Source organism: Coffea eugenioides, chromosome 10, assembly GCF_003713205.1.
Source record: "Coffea eugenioides isolate CCC68of chromosome 10, Ceug_1.0, whole genome shotgun sequence".
In the NCBI taxonomy this organism is placed as follows: domain Eukaryota; kingdom Viridiplantae; phylum Streptophyta; class Magnoliopsida; order Gentianales; family Rubiaceae; genus Coffea; species Coffea eugenioides.
The window spans coordinates 27,412,199-27,429,248 of record NC_040044.1 but is presented as its reverse complement, the minus strand read 5'-3'; the positions used below and the strand labels follow the sequence as shown (position 1 = coordinate 27,429,248).

The window sequence follows — 17,050 nt, the reverse complement described above, 5'->3', positions numbered from 1 at the left end:
CTTGGTTGGCGTCCAAATCAGCGATAAAATATCATTTGCGAATGTAAAACTCTCTAGAGTTCGAAACATAGGAGTTTCGCTTCAAGAAAATCAAGTAAATGCAACTCGTTTAAATAGTATTCAAGATACTTATCAAATTCCGAAAAATTCATACTCGCTCTTAAAACTTTGAAACTTTGAAGCAATTATACTTTGAAATACCATTTGAGTCGAAGAAATGGAGAAAACGTATTTCTATTAGTCGTAAATTTCGTTTTGCCAAGGGTAAAAGTTACGGCCGAATGCTAACTTATAGACCTGTATGAAACAAGACTTGAATACCCTAGACGATTCAAGTTCGATTTGTCCTCAAACCCTTACTCAAGTGGTGAGTATATCTACCTAACTTTCGAGTGAAAATTTGGGCAGCACACCCTTTGTGTTTACCTATTTTCCAGCCATTTATGGCTTCATTATTTTTCTTAATTCAGCCCCAAAACACATACAAATAAACTCATCACAATAGCCGTTCAATAGGCTCAAAATCATCCAAGTACAACACAAGTATAATAATCCAATCGGAAATCAAGTTTTGAAGGCAAAAGACTAAATGGCAGATTCGACATGTTATAACATTTTGGTCACAACTAGAGTTATGTTTATCATATTGGTGTGAACTTTATACCGTTTCGAACCTAAGACAAAGGGCTACAACTTTCATGAAAATAACTCAATCCAGTTCATAATTGATCCAGGTCGAAAGTATAGATTACAGAACTAGAATGTCCTTGTCAGTACGGTTGTCAGTACTGAATTCAAATAACAATAACTCAGGCTACACATTGCCGTTTGAGGCGTCTTTAGATGCGTTGGAAAGCTGAAACATAGGGATAAAAGTTTCATGTTTTGGCCAATGGCTAATTTGATATGGATCAAGGTGAAAAAACGCAGCCAGAATGATGAAATGTCAAAACTGTCCGCAAAACTATACCTATGGCAGTCAAGGGTATTTTTGTCATTTCACTTGCTACAGTACTCAGATTGAGTTGAAATTTTACATAAAGCTATATGACATCATTTCCTACAACTTTCATGTTTTAAGATAATCCCAATTCAGCCTCTAACATACACGAATAAAACTGGTCAGAACAGAGCAGTTTCAATCCTTAAATCTAGAATTTAATGCATTCAAGGTATAAACTTCACATTTCTAGCTTGAACCACTTCTTCAACTTCCTATACAAGCTTATCATCATCATATGATATATAAACAACAAGAAACACCATTGAACAACTCAAACCCTAGTTCAAAAAGCCACCATAATCATCAAAATTACTTAAATAGCTATCATAAGCCAAGAATACAAGCTGCTACATAAACTTAAGCAAGATGAAGAGGAAGAACTAAGATGGACAGCCATGATACCTCACTAAGATGCTTGCAAAAGAAATCCACCACCTCTCCTTGTAAAACTTTTAGCACCCCAAGCTTTCCAAGTGCCCAAAGAAGAGATTAACCGGTTTGGATTCTTGATTTTCACTCAAACTAAGCTAAACTCTAAGATGAAAATGAAGTTTCTTCTCTCTTGTTTGCTCCCTCAAGAGTCGGCCACCATGGAAGAAAAATGGGGAAACAATGAAGTCCAAGAAAGATAAGAAACTTGGACTTGAATTTGATCAAAGATAGTTGGATGGTCTCCAAGTGTCCACACAAGATTTGATCTTGAAATTTTCTTCTTTTCCTTGGTTTTTCTAGTCAAAATTTCCGGCCATCATATGCTGATTAAGGGCTGATATGTTAGCTTAACTAACAATGAGATTAAGTTAATGAAGTGGTGGTCAAATGGTGTGTTCAATCGGTAGTGAACGATACCCGTCGGTTCAAGCCGATTTTCCTAAATCGCGTGTACTAGGGTTTTAACTTATGATTCACTAACTTATTATTATCACTTCCAATCACACACTTAATATCATCTACAACTCACTCTTAATCACTAAATTTGATACACACTCCGTACCGACGAAAAGGCGTAAAAACCCTAATTTACGATAACTTGAAAACGAAAGGAAAAACCCTTGATTCTATGTTTATTTGCACTTATTGTGGGGTAAATGAGTAGTAAGGCTATTCTAAAGTAATAAATTCCAAATAAAAGGGGATTTTAAGAAAAATATAGGGGATTTTACAAGTCCTCACAATCTCAGTCCGTGACTTTTGATGATTACAAAACAAATGGATGTTACTAATATTCTCTTATTAGACCATTTCAGAATCGAAGCAAAACAGGTTCAAAGGCTAACATATGCTGAAATAGCTGTCGAATGCACAAAAAGACTGCATCGTCCGTCCGACAACCATTGAGTAACTTCGGACGCATGAAGAACCCACCCTCGGACATCCGAAGATGATAAGCCAAGTCCTCTAAGCTCACTGACCTCGATCGGACGCATAACACCTGTGTACCGGACGTCCGAAAGAATTGAAGAAGAATTCCCAGTTTTTCATCATGCCTTCGGACGCATATTCTGGAGGTATCAGATGTCCTAAATATTTCAAGAAAACTTCTTGAACTCACTGCCTGTGTTCAGACGCAAAAAACTAGCCTACCGGACGTCCGACACCACCAACGACTAGCTGACTCTTCAGCTGCCTTCTATTCTTTGGTAGCATTAATTGAGGAATTTTTTGGTCTCTTATAAAAAGAACAAAGTCAACCACTTCAAACAACTTTTGCACATTGAGACTACATCAGATCTTGAGTGATTCAAGTGTGAGAATACTCTTTAAAGAAAATTTGTACTCTTAGATGTGTAATTTTCGATAAGCTTTTCAAGTGTGTTTCAATTTCTTCAATAGTGTAGCTTTGTAAGGGTTATCCGAATGATAGTAAAACTTCTTTGCTTGACCAAGTGTGGCTTGGGGCGAGGAGGAAGTGATCCTTCCTTTGTACACAAGAGATTGATTGTAAGTTGATCAACTTGAAGAGGCTTGCTATATAAAGTGATTTTCAAACTAAAGTGGAGTTTGAAACTTGGTTTGCTATTGTATCCTTTTACTTACTGTCTTGCAATATAAATTGTTTATCTCTTCTACTCCCAAGCACTTGTGCTTTCTCATCAATTACTCCACTATGTGATCCTTTAGAAAAAGAGGGCAAGTTCTCAAAAAGTGACTCATAGCTTGACCAGTTTTTAAACCACCTAATTCATCCCCCTCTCTTAGGTTGTCTTCGATCCTTACAAACCTTGTAAAAGTATCTTCTGGGAACTTTTAGTACTTCGAACCTAGTTTCCAACGGTATAAAGTTTTCAATTTTTGGACTTAAGAAACTCGAGATACGATTTTTCCAAGTAGTGTCACTCTAAACTGGAAATTTTCTATTTTCAACCAAATTGCTCTTTTAAGAACTTTCCACCTTCCTTTGCAATTTTTGGACTGTTTTAGGTGTAATTTCATGGTTGAATACATGGTTCCTTTGGAACTTTAAACTTTCATTTCAAATCTTGGTTTCCGAAGGTTAAACCTCTCTTAACGCATTTTCTTGGTTGTTCCACTTTCTTGGTTAATGAGACCTTATTTTATACTTGAAAAATGAACTTCAAACCCTAGTTTTATGCCTCAGTTTCTGTGAGTTTAAACTGCAAAAAAGGAGCTTTTTGACTAGAATAATTCTTGGTGAATTTCACTAGTTTCATACTTGAACCTTGGAACCTTAACTTTGATATTTTTTATGAAAATGAGTTTTAAATGAGTTTTTAACTCCATTAGTTTGGATAATGTGCATGCACTTTGCCTTTTAAAGTTTGGACATGAGATTTAAAGTTTTGGGAAATGAAAACCATTTACCCTTTTTCCTCGATTTTTGTGCTGAAAGTGAAAATGGTACTTTCCCTTGGATATAAGATTACTTATCATGACTTGAATCAAAAACCACCTTCGAGCTCTCTTGAGCATTATTTCAACGATTTAGCTAGAAAAGCTTCTTTAGTTTAGCTCGAACTTGTGACCTTGAGAGTGAGTAGTGAGAAAATGTCTTTCTTTTAACCTTGGTCGAGCACCTAGGTAACTATGATTGTATACATCTCAGGTGGTCACGAGGACTTCGAAGAGCTCGTTTGACTTCTCGCTTCACTCTTATTTTGCCCTTGGCTAGTGGTGAGTGTCAAGTGTTTGAATAATTGCAAATTATGTGAATTGCTTCTTATTGATTAAATGATTTACAATTGTCGAGTCGAGTGTGTACTTTACGCACTCATTCTTTTTAAATTGATTATATAATTGAATTGCTCATAATTGAATGTATAATTGTGGTTGAATTGCCGATTGGAGTGAATCTCATCAGCTTATAATTGTATTTGTCGATTGGAATGAATCTCATCGACTCATAATAGAAATCGGGGGACACCCAAATCTCAATTGGCCGACCTTGCGACTCGAGCCAGTATGGGCTTGGTCGAGAAGCTCGGTGAACCATGAGATAATAAAAAACTTGATCTATTAAGAGATCTCGCTTGGCATACTCATGGAGTAGTGCCTTTTATAAAAGAAGAGCGGGCCCGGGATAGGGAGTGTAATGGTGAACGGGAATGTAGAGTAAGTGGAGTTCTACGGGCTTAATACCTACCCGGTTTTGACGGAGTGTCATCCCGTGGAGGTATTTGATCGAGGCTTGGCGAAGCAAGTGGAATCTAGCTCCTGAGAGCTCATGTATCCTTATTAAGTGTGTTAATGTTATTTATGAGTTATTTGAACTTCCTTGTTTATTTCTCGTACAAATGTCATTGCTACTTGAACTATGTGTTTGCATGTTTTCTTGGCCTCACTGAGCGTCAGCTCACCCCATTAGCTTTGTTTTCCTTAACAGGAGCTTGGAATGGAAAGAATTTTGGAGAATCCGATTTGATTACTTTTGATTAGTATTTTGGATTGTATTTGATTAGCCGACTTCTAGTGATTGTACTTTTTGGCAAAGTGATGTACTTTTGAGAACTTGTGTTGTAAGATTTGAATATTTATTTAATGAGGTGACTTTTCTTACTTCGACTGTTATTCTTTGGTTGTGTATCTTTAAGCTTGAATTGAAATTGTATCGAGTCCTGACGAGAGTTGGGCAGGCATTCCGCAGATACCCTTGGGTTCGCCCTTGGGAGAAGTGGGGGCATCACCCATCGAGAATCTAGTAACTCAAAGCAAATAGAAATAAGAAACTTGGAGTTTGAAAACTTCACTTAGAAGACACATAAATTTGCCGGGTTTACCCCCAATATAACTTCCAAAATTGTACCATTTTCTTGTTCAAATCTAGGGAAAAAAACCATGTGTATGATAGGTCAATGATTCAAACAAAATATAGAGTAAAAGTAGGTCAATTATAGTCACTAAATTTGAAGAAAAGGAGGCAAGACTCTTGAAGTTCGAAACTGAAAATTTCGAGCAATGAAACGTTTTAGAGCAAATCATTTTCTCCCTCGTAAACTTCTTTGTTTTAGCTCAAATCCAACATAGGTGTAAAGATCAAATTCTTGTCAAGTACCTTGATTCAAAATGTGCCAAAATTACCATACAAATTCTAGCAATAAAACTGAAATTTCCAACTATCAAACGTTTTGGACAAACATCATTTTCCTCCTCTTAAATTGCCTTGTTTTGGCTCAAATCTAACATGCATGTTAAGATTAATTTGTTATAAAATATATTGAGTAACAATGTAAGATTTTCCAGTCACAAATCATGAAGAAAAGCTGGACAATTCCTTCTCTCTCTTTTGGCCAGCTCAACAGATTTTTTAACTGGTTCTTTAAAAACTTTCATCCAAGCTACTAATTTTCTCACTCATTTCCATAGAAAATACACCATATATCATTTTTAACAGGAGATAATGTATAAAGCATGAGTTCCTAGCAAAGAAATCCATCAAAATTCCAAATACAAGGCTGCAAATCAAAACTATCCATCACATGCCCCTAAATCGAAATTCCAGCAACCTATAGCTTAGAAAAGTGAATTTTCTTTCACAAAACTCCGACCTTTTAACTTAAATTTAACATACAACTAGAATACCCAAAAAAATGGAAAAATGAAGGGTTTTATAGTAATTTTTACCTCCCTTTTCCTCACAAAACAAAAGTTGAAAAATTCACAACATAACTTGAAAAACATGCAAGCTTCCATAAAAGTTATTCCTTAAGCTTCTATAACATCATACATCAACTAAATTCAAAGATAAGGGAAGAACAATAGGTTTGCTAGCAAATTACTTCAAAACCCTAAGATGGAAAGCAAATCAAGAGCTTCCTTCCTCCAAGAACTTCACCAAAAGCTTCCTTCCAAGCTTAATTCATGGATTTATGGAGTGGATTAGGGTTTCTATCTTGTTTGCCCACTAAGAAGACAAGAACTCAAGGATAGAAGTTGGTTTCTTTTCTCTCCCTCTCTCTCTCAATATTTCATCCAACCAAAAGAAAAAGAAAAAATGGTAATGAATGGAAGCTTGGTGAAGATAAGAAGAAAACTTAGTCTTGGTCAAAACTAGCTAGATGACCGACAAGTGGCGCAACATGGTTCATGCCTATCTCTTGTCTCTCTGTTTGTCTCTAATCACCAAGATATCTAGTGTTCCTCCAATTAATTCTTCACACCTATTGTCACATAAATCTTTTTGCACAAAACTCCCTCTTAACCACCAAATTTATTACAACACCTCACTAATTGGTCACAGTTGCATAATGCATTATGAAATTCAACATGCACCAAATTAAATAAGGTAAAAGGATAAAAATCATGACTTAACTATTAAATCAACCAAAATTCAAGGCAAGTAGAATAAAATACAAAATATGAAAATAATTTTCGAGAATACAAAATATAAAAATAATTTTCGGACCCTCACATGTTTCTTGAAAAGGCCAAAAGTTGCTTCACACTTCTCAAGGATTCCTTGAGCAGATTCTAGTCGATTCGCAGATCTACATCCCTTGTATGCTCTTTGTTTGTTCCAAGAATCTTCATACTCGTGGGGTGAAATGTAGGTATCCTTATGTATCTAGTCATGAGTCCTCTTTAAAAGTCTTGAATTTGTTCACTTGTGTCATTCTTGACTTGTTTTCGAATCATTTCTAACATATTGTTTAAAATTTTCTCGATCCGAATCGATCATCAAACATCAAAACCTACAGAGATAAATATCTTACACATTAAACTATTCAAATACAAGTTTTGGTTATCAATTGTAACTCATGAAAATAGATGCTAAAAGGTACAAGTTTTCATCCTTAAACCCTAAAAACACACAAAAAATTAAAAAGTAAAACACACTAAAAATATACAAATTAATAGCTATCAACAAACTTTGACGACCAACAGTATATTTTCCCCATATATGTGCCATTATTTTGTCTTATATTGAATCTACTACTGCTTTCTCGCAATTTCAATACAATTGCTTATTTTGTACAGTAGATGGGATGGTGGGGCTGGATGTAACAGTAAAATAGTTTGCTCCTTTACTTTTCCATCCTTTCTATTGTATTTGGAAATTTAATTGGGAAACAAAAAAGAGCAAAGGAGAAGTAAGGTGTGACATATTGCTTAATTAAACTCTTTCCAAGATATGTGGATAGGGTGAAAATTGTAAATGAAAATTTTAACATATATGAAGCCATTCTAACACAAGACACATATGTGAAATGAGAAATCAAAGAGTTTTCTCTTTCAAAACTCCTAAATGAGATGAAACTCTCTACTTTTCTATTCTCTTATTTACTGGGTTAAAATACTGTAAACCCCCCTATGGTTTACCTATTATACACAAAACCTCCCTCATTGTTTAAAAATACCCACATAACTCCCATGTACTTTGGACTTCTTTGAAAAATGGATGGAAATCATTCAATTTGATGGAAAGATGTAAAATTCCAATACGAATCCTGTTTTTGAATTGTACTAGTAGTTAATTTAGGGTTAAGTTGAAATTTTACTTACTTTCTTAATTCATTTGAGAACCAAAGGTAAATTGAAGGGCTAAACAAAAATTTTAAAAAGATGTCATCTTCTCCGACATTCATCATCGACCAGAATATATACTTCGATCCTTCCTTTTCTTTTTCCCTTCATTTTTCATTTTTCTATTTTCCTTTTCTATTCCATTTTCATCCTCAAAATCTACTACAGCAACTCTAGATTTTGGGTAGATCTTGTTGCCTGAAGAATCTAATAAATTTGAACACTTCTACTAGCGATTGGTTTGTCACCATGATTGAGAGGTTCAAAGAAGGACATGGAGAAGATTTAGGATTTTTGGGTCTCAATTCTCAAGGAGGCGGAGGTGGCAGTAACGGCGAATGAAACCACCACCACCACCATTGATTGAATATTCAAGGGAGAATCACTAATATTTTCTCAAAAGTTTTTTTCCCCTTTCTTTAGGATCTCACTAATTGCAATCATATTGAAATCCATGAGTCATGAAAAATTTATGTACCTTGTGTTCAGTGTAAATATGGAATTGAAGCTTATGGATTCTATTGTTGTGCTGCTTGTTCTTTTGGAGGCCTTTGAATACAAGGATTTCAAACCATGGCAACACCGAAAGACTACAAAGCACCTATTCTGGTTTATCTCTACTTCAATATATTCAGCCTACCAGAATGGTGGTGGAAGAAAAGAAGAAGAAATACACGGAAAAAAGAAAAAGAAGCCTATATCACTACAAAACCACAATTTAATATGGTCTAGCCATTGTTCATATAAACTAACTTATTGGTGCAAAATTGTTATTTGGCACATCAAAACTTAAAAATGAGATAACTAAAGAATGGATTCGTAGAATTTATAATGGAATAAAAATTATAGTGGTTAGTTTAGTGAGTCGCTTATATATAAGTAGAGTGTAGTGCCTAGAAATAAACCATTCTAATAATGCAGTGATCATCTAGGCAAATTGATACGCTCCCCGATCAACACGTCTCGAGACACGTAGCACATTTGCCCAAGGATCTAGCGAGGTTGTCCAACGCTTGGATTGTGGGACCTAAAACTAAAACGGACGACACGAATTGATTGAAGGTGGTAGAACGACGACTTCAATCGAGGTGAATACTCGAGTGGATAGGTCGGATGAACAATCAAGGACAAGCACGAGATTGCTCAAGAACCCTTGCCAGAAGCAAGTAAAGGATCGAGTTTCTCACACTAGAGAGAATTGAAAACAATGAATTTTATTGATAAAACGTCTAACCCTCAACTCGTACAAAGTAACCCTTTATATAGACTCACGACTAAGAAACCCTAATGCTAAGGGGAAAAGGGAAAGGGGGATTCGGCCATCCCTTGAACTAGGTGGACCGAATCCATGACTCAACTAGTAACTAATCTAAACAATGACTTGACAACTCAAGACCACGAAGGCCCAACAGTTGGCCGATTCTACTCAGGGGACCTATGGACTCCACTTGGCTCTTCATGGGCTTGGAGCAATGTGTAGACAACTTGATTATCACTATCCAAGCCTTCAATCGTCCGATGGGCTCCTTGTTGGTCTTGAAGTGACTCCTTGAATTGCTTAGCCCGTGCACGTGTGACTGGGCCCAACGGCACTCGAACTGGATCATTTGGATCATTGCGTGGGCTAAGGTCCGTGCACACATCAGTCCCCTCCACTTGAGAAGGATTTGTCCTCAAATCTGGATCATCTCCATCAAGGAACGGACTCAAATCCGCGACATTGAAGGTCGCGCTAACATTGTACTCCCTAGGCAGTTCCAATTTGTACGCGTTGTCATTGACTCGTTGGAGCACTCGGAAGGGTCCATCACTTCTTAGGGACAGCTTGCTATGTCGTTGCTTAGGAAATCGCTCCTTCCGTAAGTGTAGCCAAACCCAATCTCCAGGCTCGAAAATCATCTTACGATGATGCTTGATAGCTTGTTGGGTGTATTGCTGAGTACGCCTCTCAATGTTTGCTCGAACAGCTTCATATAACCTGCGCACAAAATCAGCTTTCTTTTTCTCATCTAATCTTGTGCGCTCAGAGGAAGGCAATGGAGCCAAATCAAGGGGGGTCAGGGGGTTAAAGCCATAAACAATCTCAAAGGGGGAGTAGTGTGTTGCACTATGAACAGTTCTATTATAAGCAAATTCAACATGTGGCAAACACTCTTCCCAAGATTTAAGATTCTTTTTAATCAAGGCCCTGAGTAATGTATCAAGTGTGCGATTGACAACCTCAGTTTGTCCATCGCTTTGTGGATGACTTGTGGTCGAAAATAACAATCTAGTGCCAAGCTTGGACCACAAAGTCTTCCAAAAATAACTCAAAAACTTCACATCTCTATCGCTAACAATGGTCTGAGGCATACCATGCAAACGAACAATTTCTTTAAAGAACAAGTTAGCAATGTGAGATGCATCATCAGTTTTGTGACAAGGGATGACATGAGCCATCTTAGAGAATCTATCAACTAGTACATAGATGGAATCATTACCCTTTGGTGACCTAGGTAGTCTCAAGACAAAGTCCATAGACAAGTCTACCCAAGGATAATGTGGAATGGGCAATGGTATATACAAACCATATGGATTTGTTTTAGACTTGGCTTTGTGGCAAGTGGCACATCTACCAACCATGCGTTCAATATCCCTACACCTATGAGGCCAGTAAAAATGCTCTTGCAACATTGCTAAAATCTTAACAATGCCAAAATGTCCCATGAGACCACCACCATGTGCCTCTCGAATCAAAAGATCACGGATGGAAGAGTTAGGCACACACAACTTATCCACATAGAACAAAAATCCATCATGCAAGAAATACTTTCCACGTGGACTCTTAATACAAGATGCATGGATTTCACCAAAGTCAATGTCATGGGCATATAGTTCTTTGAGCATCTCAAACCCTAACAACTTAGCATCAAGGACAGCAAGCAAAGAATATCTACGAGATAAAGCATCAGCTACCATATTCGTTTTGCCAGTTTTGTACTTAATGACATAAGAGAAGGTGTCAATGAAATTTACCCATTTGGCATGTCGCTTGCTCAACTTTGGTTGTCCCTTGAGAAACTTCAACGATTCGTGATTGATGTGTATCACGAACTCCCTTGGACGGAGGTAGTGTTGCCACGTTTCCAAGGCCCTCACAAGTGCGTACAGCTCCTTGTCATACGTGGGGTAGTTCAGGGCAGCACCTCCCAGTTTCTCACTAAAATAAGCACAATGCCTCTTGTCTTGCATGAGGACAACTCCAATACCTACGGGTGTGAATCAAAATTGAAATCGGTAATTCGGAACTTTGAAATCGGAATTTTTTGAAATTTTGGTATCAGAATTTTCGACCGATTTTGATTTCGAATTCACCAATTCCGAATTCGAATTCGTTCCGAATTCAATTCGGAATTCGGTAAATTTCGATTTCACCGAATTCATGAATATAAAAATTATTATTATTATTATATAAATATTATATTACATATATATATAAAATATTATATATGTGTGTGAAAACGAAATTGAAATCAAAATAGGAATTCCGATTTCACCGAATTCATGAATATAAAAATTATTATTAAAATATAAATGTTATAATATATATATTATATATATATGAAAAACAGATTTGAAATCAAAATAGAAATTCCGAATTCCGATTTCGATTCGATTTTGAATTGTGAATTCGAAATCGAAATTTTCGATTTGAAAAATCTCATTACCGAATTCGATCCGAATTCGACTAATTCGAAATCGGATATTCCGATTTCCATTCCGAATTACCGAATTCAAAATTCCGAATTCAATTCGAATTCGGTCGGTAAATCGAAATTTTTCGATTTTGCACACCCCTACCAATACCTACACCAGAAGCATCACACTCAATTTCAAAAGCCTTGTTAAAGTTTGGTAATGCCAAAACAGGTACATGTGTGAGTTTGTCCTTGAGGGTAAGGAATGCTTGTTCTTGGGCTTCTCCCCAATAGAATTTGTCATTTTTCTTTGTCACGGCGGTCAATGGTGCAGCAATCACGGCGGTCAATGGTGCAGCAATGGTGCTGAAGTCTTTGACAAATCGCCGATAGAAACCCGCCAATCCATGGAAGCTGCGCACCTCAGGGACGGATTTTGGTGTCGGTCATTGCTTGATGGCCTCAATCTTGGATTCGTCTACTTTGATGCCCTGTGAACTCACAACATAGCCTAAAAACACAAGCTCATTAGTACAAAAGGTGCACTTCTTAAGGTTAGCGTATAGACGCGCCTCTCGAAGTGTGTTAAGAACTAATCTCAAATGCTCCATGTGTTCTTGCATGTTGCGACTGTAAATCAAGATGTCATCAAAATAAACAATCACAAACTTCCCAATGAAGTGTCTCAAAACATGGTTCATTAATCTCATGAATGTACTAGAGGCGTTAGTCAACCCAAAGGGCATGACTAGCCACTCATAAAGACCATGTTTGGTTTTAAAAGTTGTTTTCCACTCGTCTCCCTCTTTCATCCTAATTTGATGATAGCCATTTCGTAAATCAATTTTGGTGAAAATCACAGCACCATCAAGTTCATCAAACATATCATCTAATCTAGCAATTGGATGACGGTTTTTAACAGTTATAGCATTAATAGCTCTACAGTCGGTGCACATTTGCCAAGTACCATCCTTTTTGGGGACAAGTATCACAGGCACAGCACAAGGACTTAGACTTTCCTTTACCCAACCCTTACCTACTAGGCCATCAACTTGCCTTTGAAACTCCTTTGTCTCCTCAGGACCCATGCAGTAAGCGGGTTTGTTGGGTAGTGGTGCTCCAAGAATCAAGTCTATCTGGTGTTCGATCCCTCAAATGGGGGGTAATCCATCAGGGACCTCATCAGGGAATACGTCCTCGAATTCCTGCAGAAGAGCAACAACACTCGAAGGCAATGCGTTATTGAGCTCATCAATATTTAGGAGCACGTGTTTGCAAACCAAGAGTAATACAGGCTGGTCAGAATTCACAAGTTTTCGAACATCCTTAGCCTTAATTATCATGTTTCGCTTCCTAGTGTTGGGCTTAGTCAATGCGGGATCATGTGTGACACTAGGTGTGCTCACTTGACCCTTGGTCGAGTGCTCACTTGTAGAAGTGGAGCATTTGCCAGGGTCGGCCGCCTTTTGTTTCCTCTTTTGGCGGTCCAATTCGTACTCTCTTTGCAATTTAAGTTGGTCCTCATACACTTGTGTAGGTGTGAGTGGTGTTAGGACCATGCGTTTACCATTGTGCAAAAGAATGTACTTGTTTGCCTTAGCATCAAATGTGACATGTTTATCAAATTGCCAAGGTCTTCCTAAAATGACATGTGTCGCATGCATAGGAGCAACATCACACACTACTTCATCAATGTATTTACCAATTGAAAAAGGAACACGTACCTGTTTGTAAACACGTACCTCTCCTTCTTCACTTAGCCATTGGAGGCGGTATGGGTGTGGATGTTTAGTTGTAGGAAGGCCCAATCTTTCAACCATGAGTAAGCTTGCCGCATTGGTGCAACTCCCACCATCAATGATGAGGCTACACACTTTATCACTTACTTTACAATGAGTGTAAAATAAGTTTTTCCTTTGCAATTGCTCGTCCTCCTTGACTCGGGCGGTTAGCACTCGTCGTGCCACCAAACAACCTTTTTCTCATTGAGTGGGAGAACATTCTTTCTCAGCCAAGTCATCCTCCAAGCAATCACTCTTGACCAATCCAGGCATCTCCTCACAATCGTCATCATCGAATACGATTTCGCCATTGTGAGTGACTAACATGACTCTTTGGTTTGGACTCTGAGACTGAATATGCCCAAATCCTTGGCATTTGAAACACTTGATATCCCTACTCTTAGTTTTAGGAGTCTCATGAAGTGCCTTAGAAGTGGACCTGGATGCATCAACAACTTTGTTAGAGGTAGAATTGACATTTCGGCTAGAAAAGTTATCTTGTGTTCGACCGGTGGTTGGTGTAGCTGAATGTCCACCTTCATGGACGGTTTTCTTTGGTTGGCTTCCTCTCTAAGCATTCGAGTTTGAGGTGGGGTAGGGTTGGCCACCTCGCCTCATCTTCTTCCCCCTCTTGGCCTTGATGGCCAATTCCAGTAGATCATGCATGTCCATGTATTGTTGTAGCTCCAAGGCCTCTTGGAGGTCGGGGTTGAGACCTCTAAGGAATCTTGCCATTGTGGCCTCACCATCTTCTTGAATGTTTGCCATCATCATGGCCATCTCGATCTCCTTGTAGTAGTCCTCCACACTCATGTTGCCTTGAGTGAGGGTTTGAAGCTTATAGTGGAGATCGCGGTTGTAGTAGCTAGGAACAAATCTCTTGCGCATCAATGCCTTGAGTTCTCGCCAAGTTCGGACTCGTGGTACTCCCGTTCTCCTTCTATGAGTCCTTACTTGGTCCCACCAAACTAGAGCGTAGTCGGTGAACTCAACGGTGGCAACCTTCACCTTTTGTTCCTTGCTATAGTCATAACAGTCAAAGACCATCTCGATGCGGTCTTCCCATTCCAAGTAAGCCTCAGGGTCACTCTTGCCTTTGAACACGGGAACTTGAATTTTAAGTCCCTTGAGCTCGTTCTTAAACGTGTCCCTTTTAGGCATCTCGACTCTTTCCTCATCTTCACTAGCCGAGTAGTCTTCACTATTTGCCCCTCTGGTGCCATGGTTACTTCGATTGTGAGACCTAGAACGAGAGCCTCGTGTGCAACTCTTTGAGAGCTCGTCGAAGCGGTTGTGCATCTCCTCCATTTGTTGCTCACTAATCAGCTTAAGCTCATTCTTCATGGTGGTAAACATCAATGAGTAGTCAGTGGTAGGATGAGCTTGCTCCATGTCTCGCTGGTCCTGCAAAAGGTTAGTGAACCAAGAAATAGTACAAATATACCCTCGCTTCACTCCCTCAGTGTTTCACTCACCCTCATATTTTCACTCAAGCACTCTAATGATCTTACCAAATTCCTTTACCTAGTGGATTGGGTGGTTGAGAAATGCCGCAAAGTCCAACAATTGTTACCAACTTGATCCACAAGAGTAATCAAGAGACAAGACACAAATGGAATGCAAAAGGAATGGAATATGACACGGTTTTGGAAGGTTCCAAATGGCGGACAAAAATGGATGTGCACTAGTGTGAAAGGAAACCAATGAGATCCTAGGGTCCTAAAATGTAGGAGTGTGTCCAAGTGGAAATAAAAGAGTTACCCAAGCTATCTACTTAGTTTCCTAATTGATTTTGGAAAACAAGTTAGTTTTGGAAACCTTTAAAAAAACCTTTTCTTGCACAACTTGTAGTAACTTCCAAATTCCTTTCCAAAAAGATTTGTAAATCAGATTTGGTTCCACATGCTCCTCACGCAAATTCAGATTTCCTTCAAGTTCACACACAAGTTGGTTGGAGAGGACTCTATTTAAGTTCCACCACACAACCCTCCTTTTGCAAACACAATACCAAATCAGAATTTCTATTCAAGAAGCAAATCAGTTTCGGTCCTTTGTCAAAAACAATGGAGAATCAACAAGATGGTGCAAACAACCTTACTCGAGCTCCCCCCCCCCCAATGGGTGACTCAAGATACTCCCAAGAAATTCACTCCAAAACTAAGGAAACCCTTCACCACCGGAAGAGAGTATAAAAAGATGTATACTCGAAGGGTGAAACAAGTTCCCAAGAAACGAGAAATTAAAGAACTCCAAGAAGTGGTGGATCAAAACTTTTGAATACTTTCCTTGGATTTAATTTTCTGTTTTGGATTGGAAACAAGATGTAAGCAAACTGATTTGGCAATAATAATGGATTCAATTTTTCTTTCTTGTTGTTCTTGCCAACCAAATTCTCTCCTTTCTTTTCTTTTTCGTTTCTATTTTGTTTTTTTTTTTTGACTCAACGAATAAACATAAACTTCACTTGGCCGAATGGATTAAATGGCCAGATTTGGGTCGGCCAAACAACACACCACCAAACCTCCAAGATCCCTCAAGAACGTTCAAGATGCTTATCAAGAACTTCAAGAACTTCAAGATAACAATCAAGAAATCCTAGAATCTTGTAGGTTCTCTCAAGATTCACAAACACCAACAAGTTTTACCAAAAATCAGTTTCGAAAACTAAGCAAAACAACTTGGATGACTCAAAACAAACTTGGACAGATTTGTGCTAACGAAACCCTAGCGACGTATGAAACCCTAGCCGCCGCCCCACTTGTTTTCTTGTTGCTCAAGTGACGACTAAACTAACAAGGCAGATTTGGTAACTCAAGCCAGGATTTGGACACCACAAAGGCACACAAACCACGGATAGAATGGAAGACAACTAACAATTCAATACCAGAAACAAGTCGCGGACAGATTTGAAGCACACAAAGAGATGCTAACGGACAGGAATTTGATGAACAACAAAGGTACAAAGGTGCGGGCAGAATTTCAACACTAACGACTCAACAACAACAAGACATACACGGTCAGAATTCGTGACACAAGAGACACAAACTTTGGACAGATTAAGAGACACAACAAGTAAGCAACTTCGGCCCCAATTTCTGTCCAACCACAAATACGAATATGGCAGACAGAATTTTTTTTAACAAAGCAGCGGAAACAAAGGAATTCTAGATGACAAACAAAGACAAAAACAACGGATATAACGGAAGATACCTCCACCTAAGCTCTGAAGCCAACTGATACGCTCCCCGATCAACACGTCTCGAGACACGTAGCACATTTGCCCAAGGATCTAGCGAGGTTGTCCAACGCTTGGATTGTGGGACCTAAAACTAAAACGGACGACACGAATTGATTGAAGGTGGTAGAACGACGACTCCAATCGAGGTGAATACTCGAGTGGAAAGGTCGAATGAACAATCAAGGACAAGCACGAGATTGCTCAAGAACCCTTGCCAGAAGCAAGTAAAGGATCGAGTTTCTCACACTAGAGAGAATTGAAAACAATGAATTTTATTGATAAAACGTCTAACCCTCAACTCGTACAAAGTAACCCTTTATATAGACTCACGACTAAGAAACCCTAATGCTAAGAGGAAAAGTGAAAGGGGGAT

General features: G+C 38.4%; 1 protein-coding gene across 1 annotated transcript; it reads right to left on the bottom strand.

Annotated features, from left to right (window-relative positions):
- Positions 1–12,809: 12,809 nt before the first annotated feature.
- LOC113750609 lies at positions 12,810–13,478 on the bottom strand. Its single transcript, XM_027294568.1, has one exon. It carries the CDS (start codon positions 13,476–13,478, stop codon positions 12,810–12,812), a length of 669 nt encoding a protein of 222 aa, XP_027150369.1.
- Between the last annotated feature and the right edge of the window lie 3,572 nt (positions 13,479–17,050).

Coding starts and splice junctions, on each gene's coding strand:
- LOC113750609 (XM_027294568.1), bottom strand. CDS start 13,478: ATGGTTGAAAGATTGGGCCTTCCTACAACTAAACATCCACACCCATAC.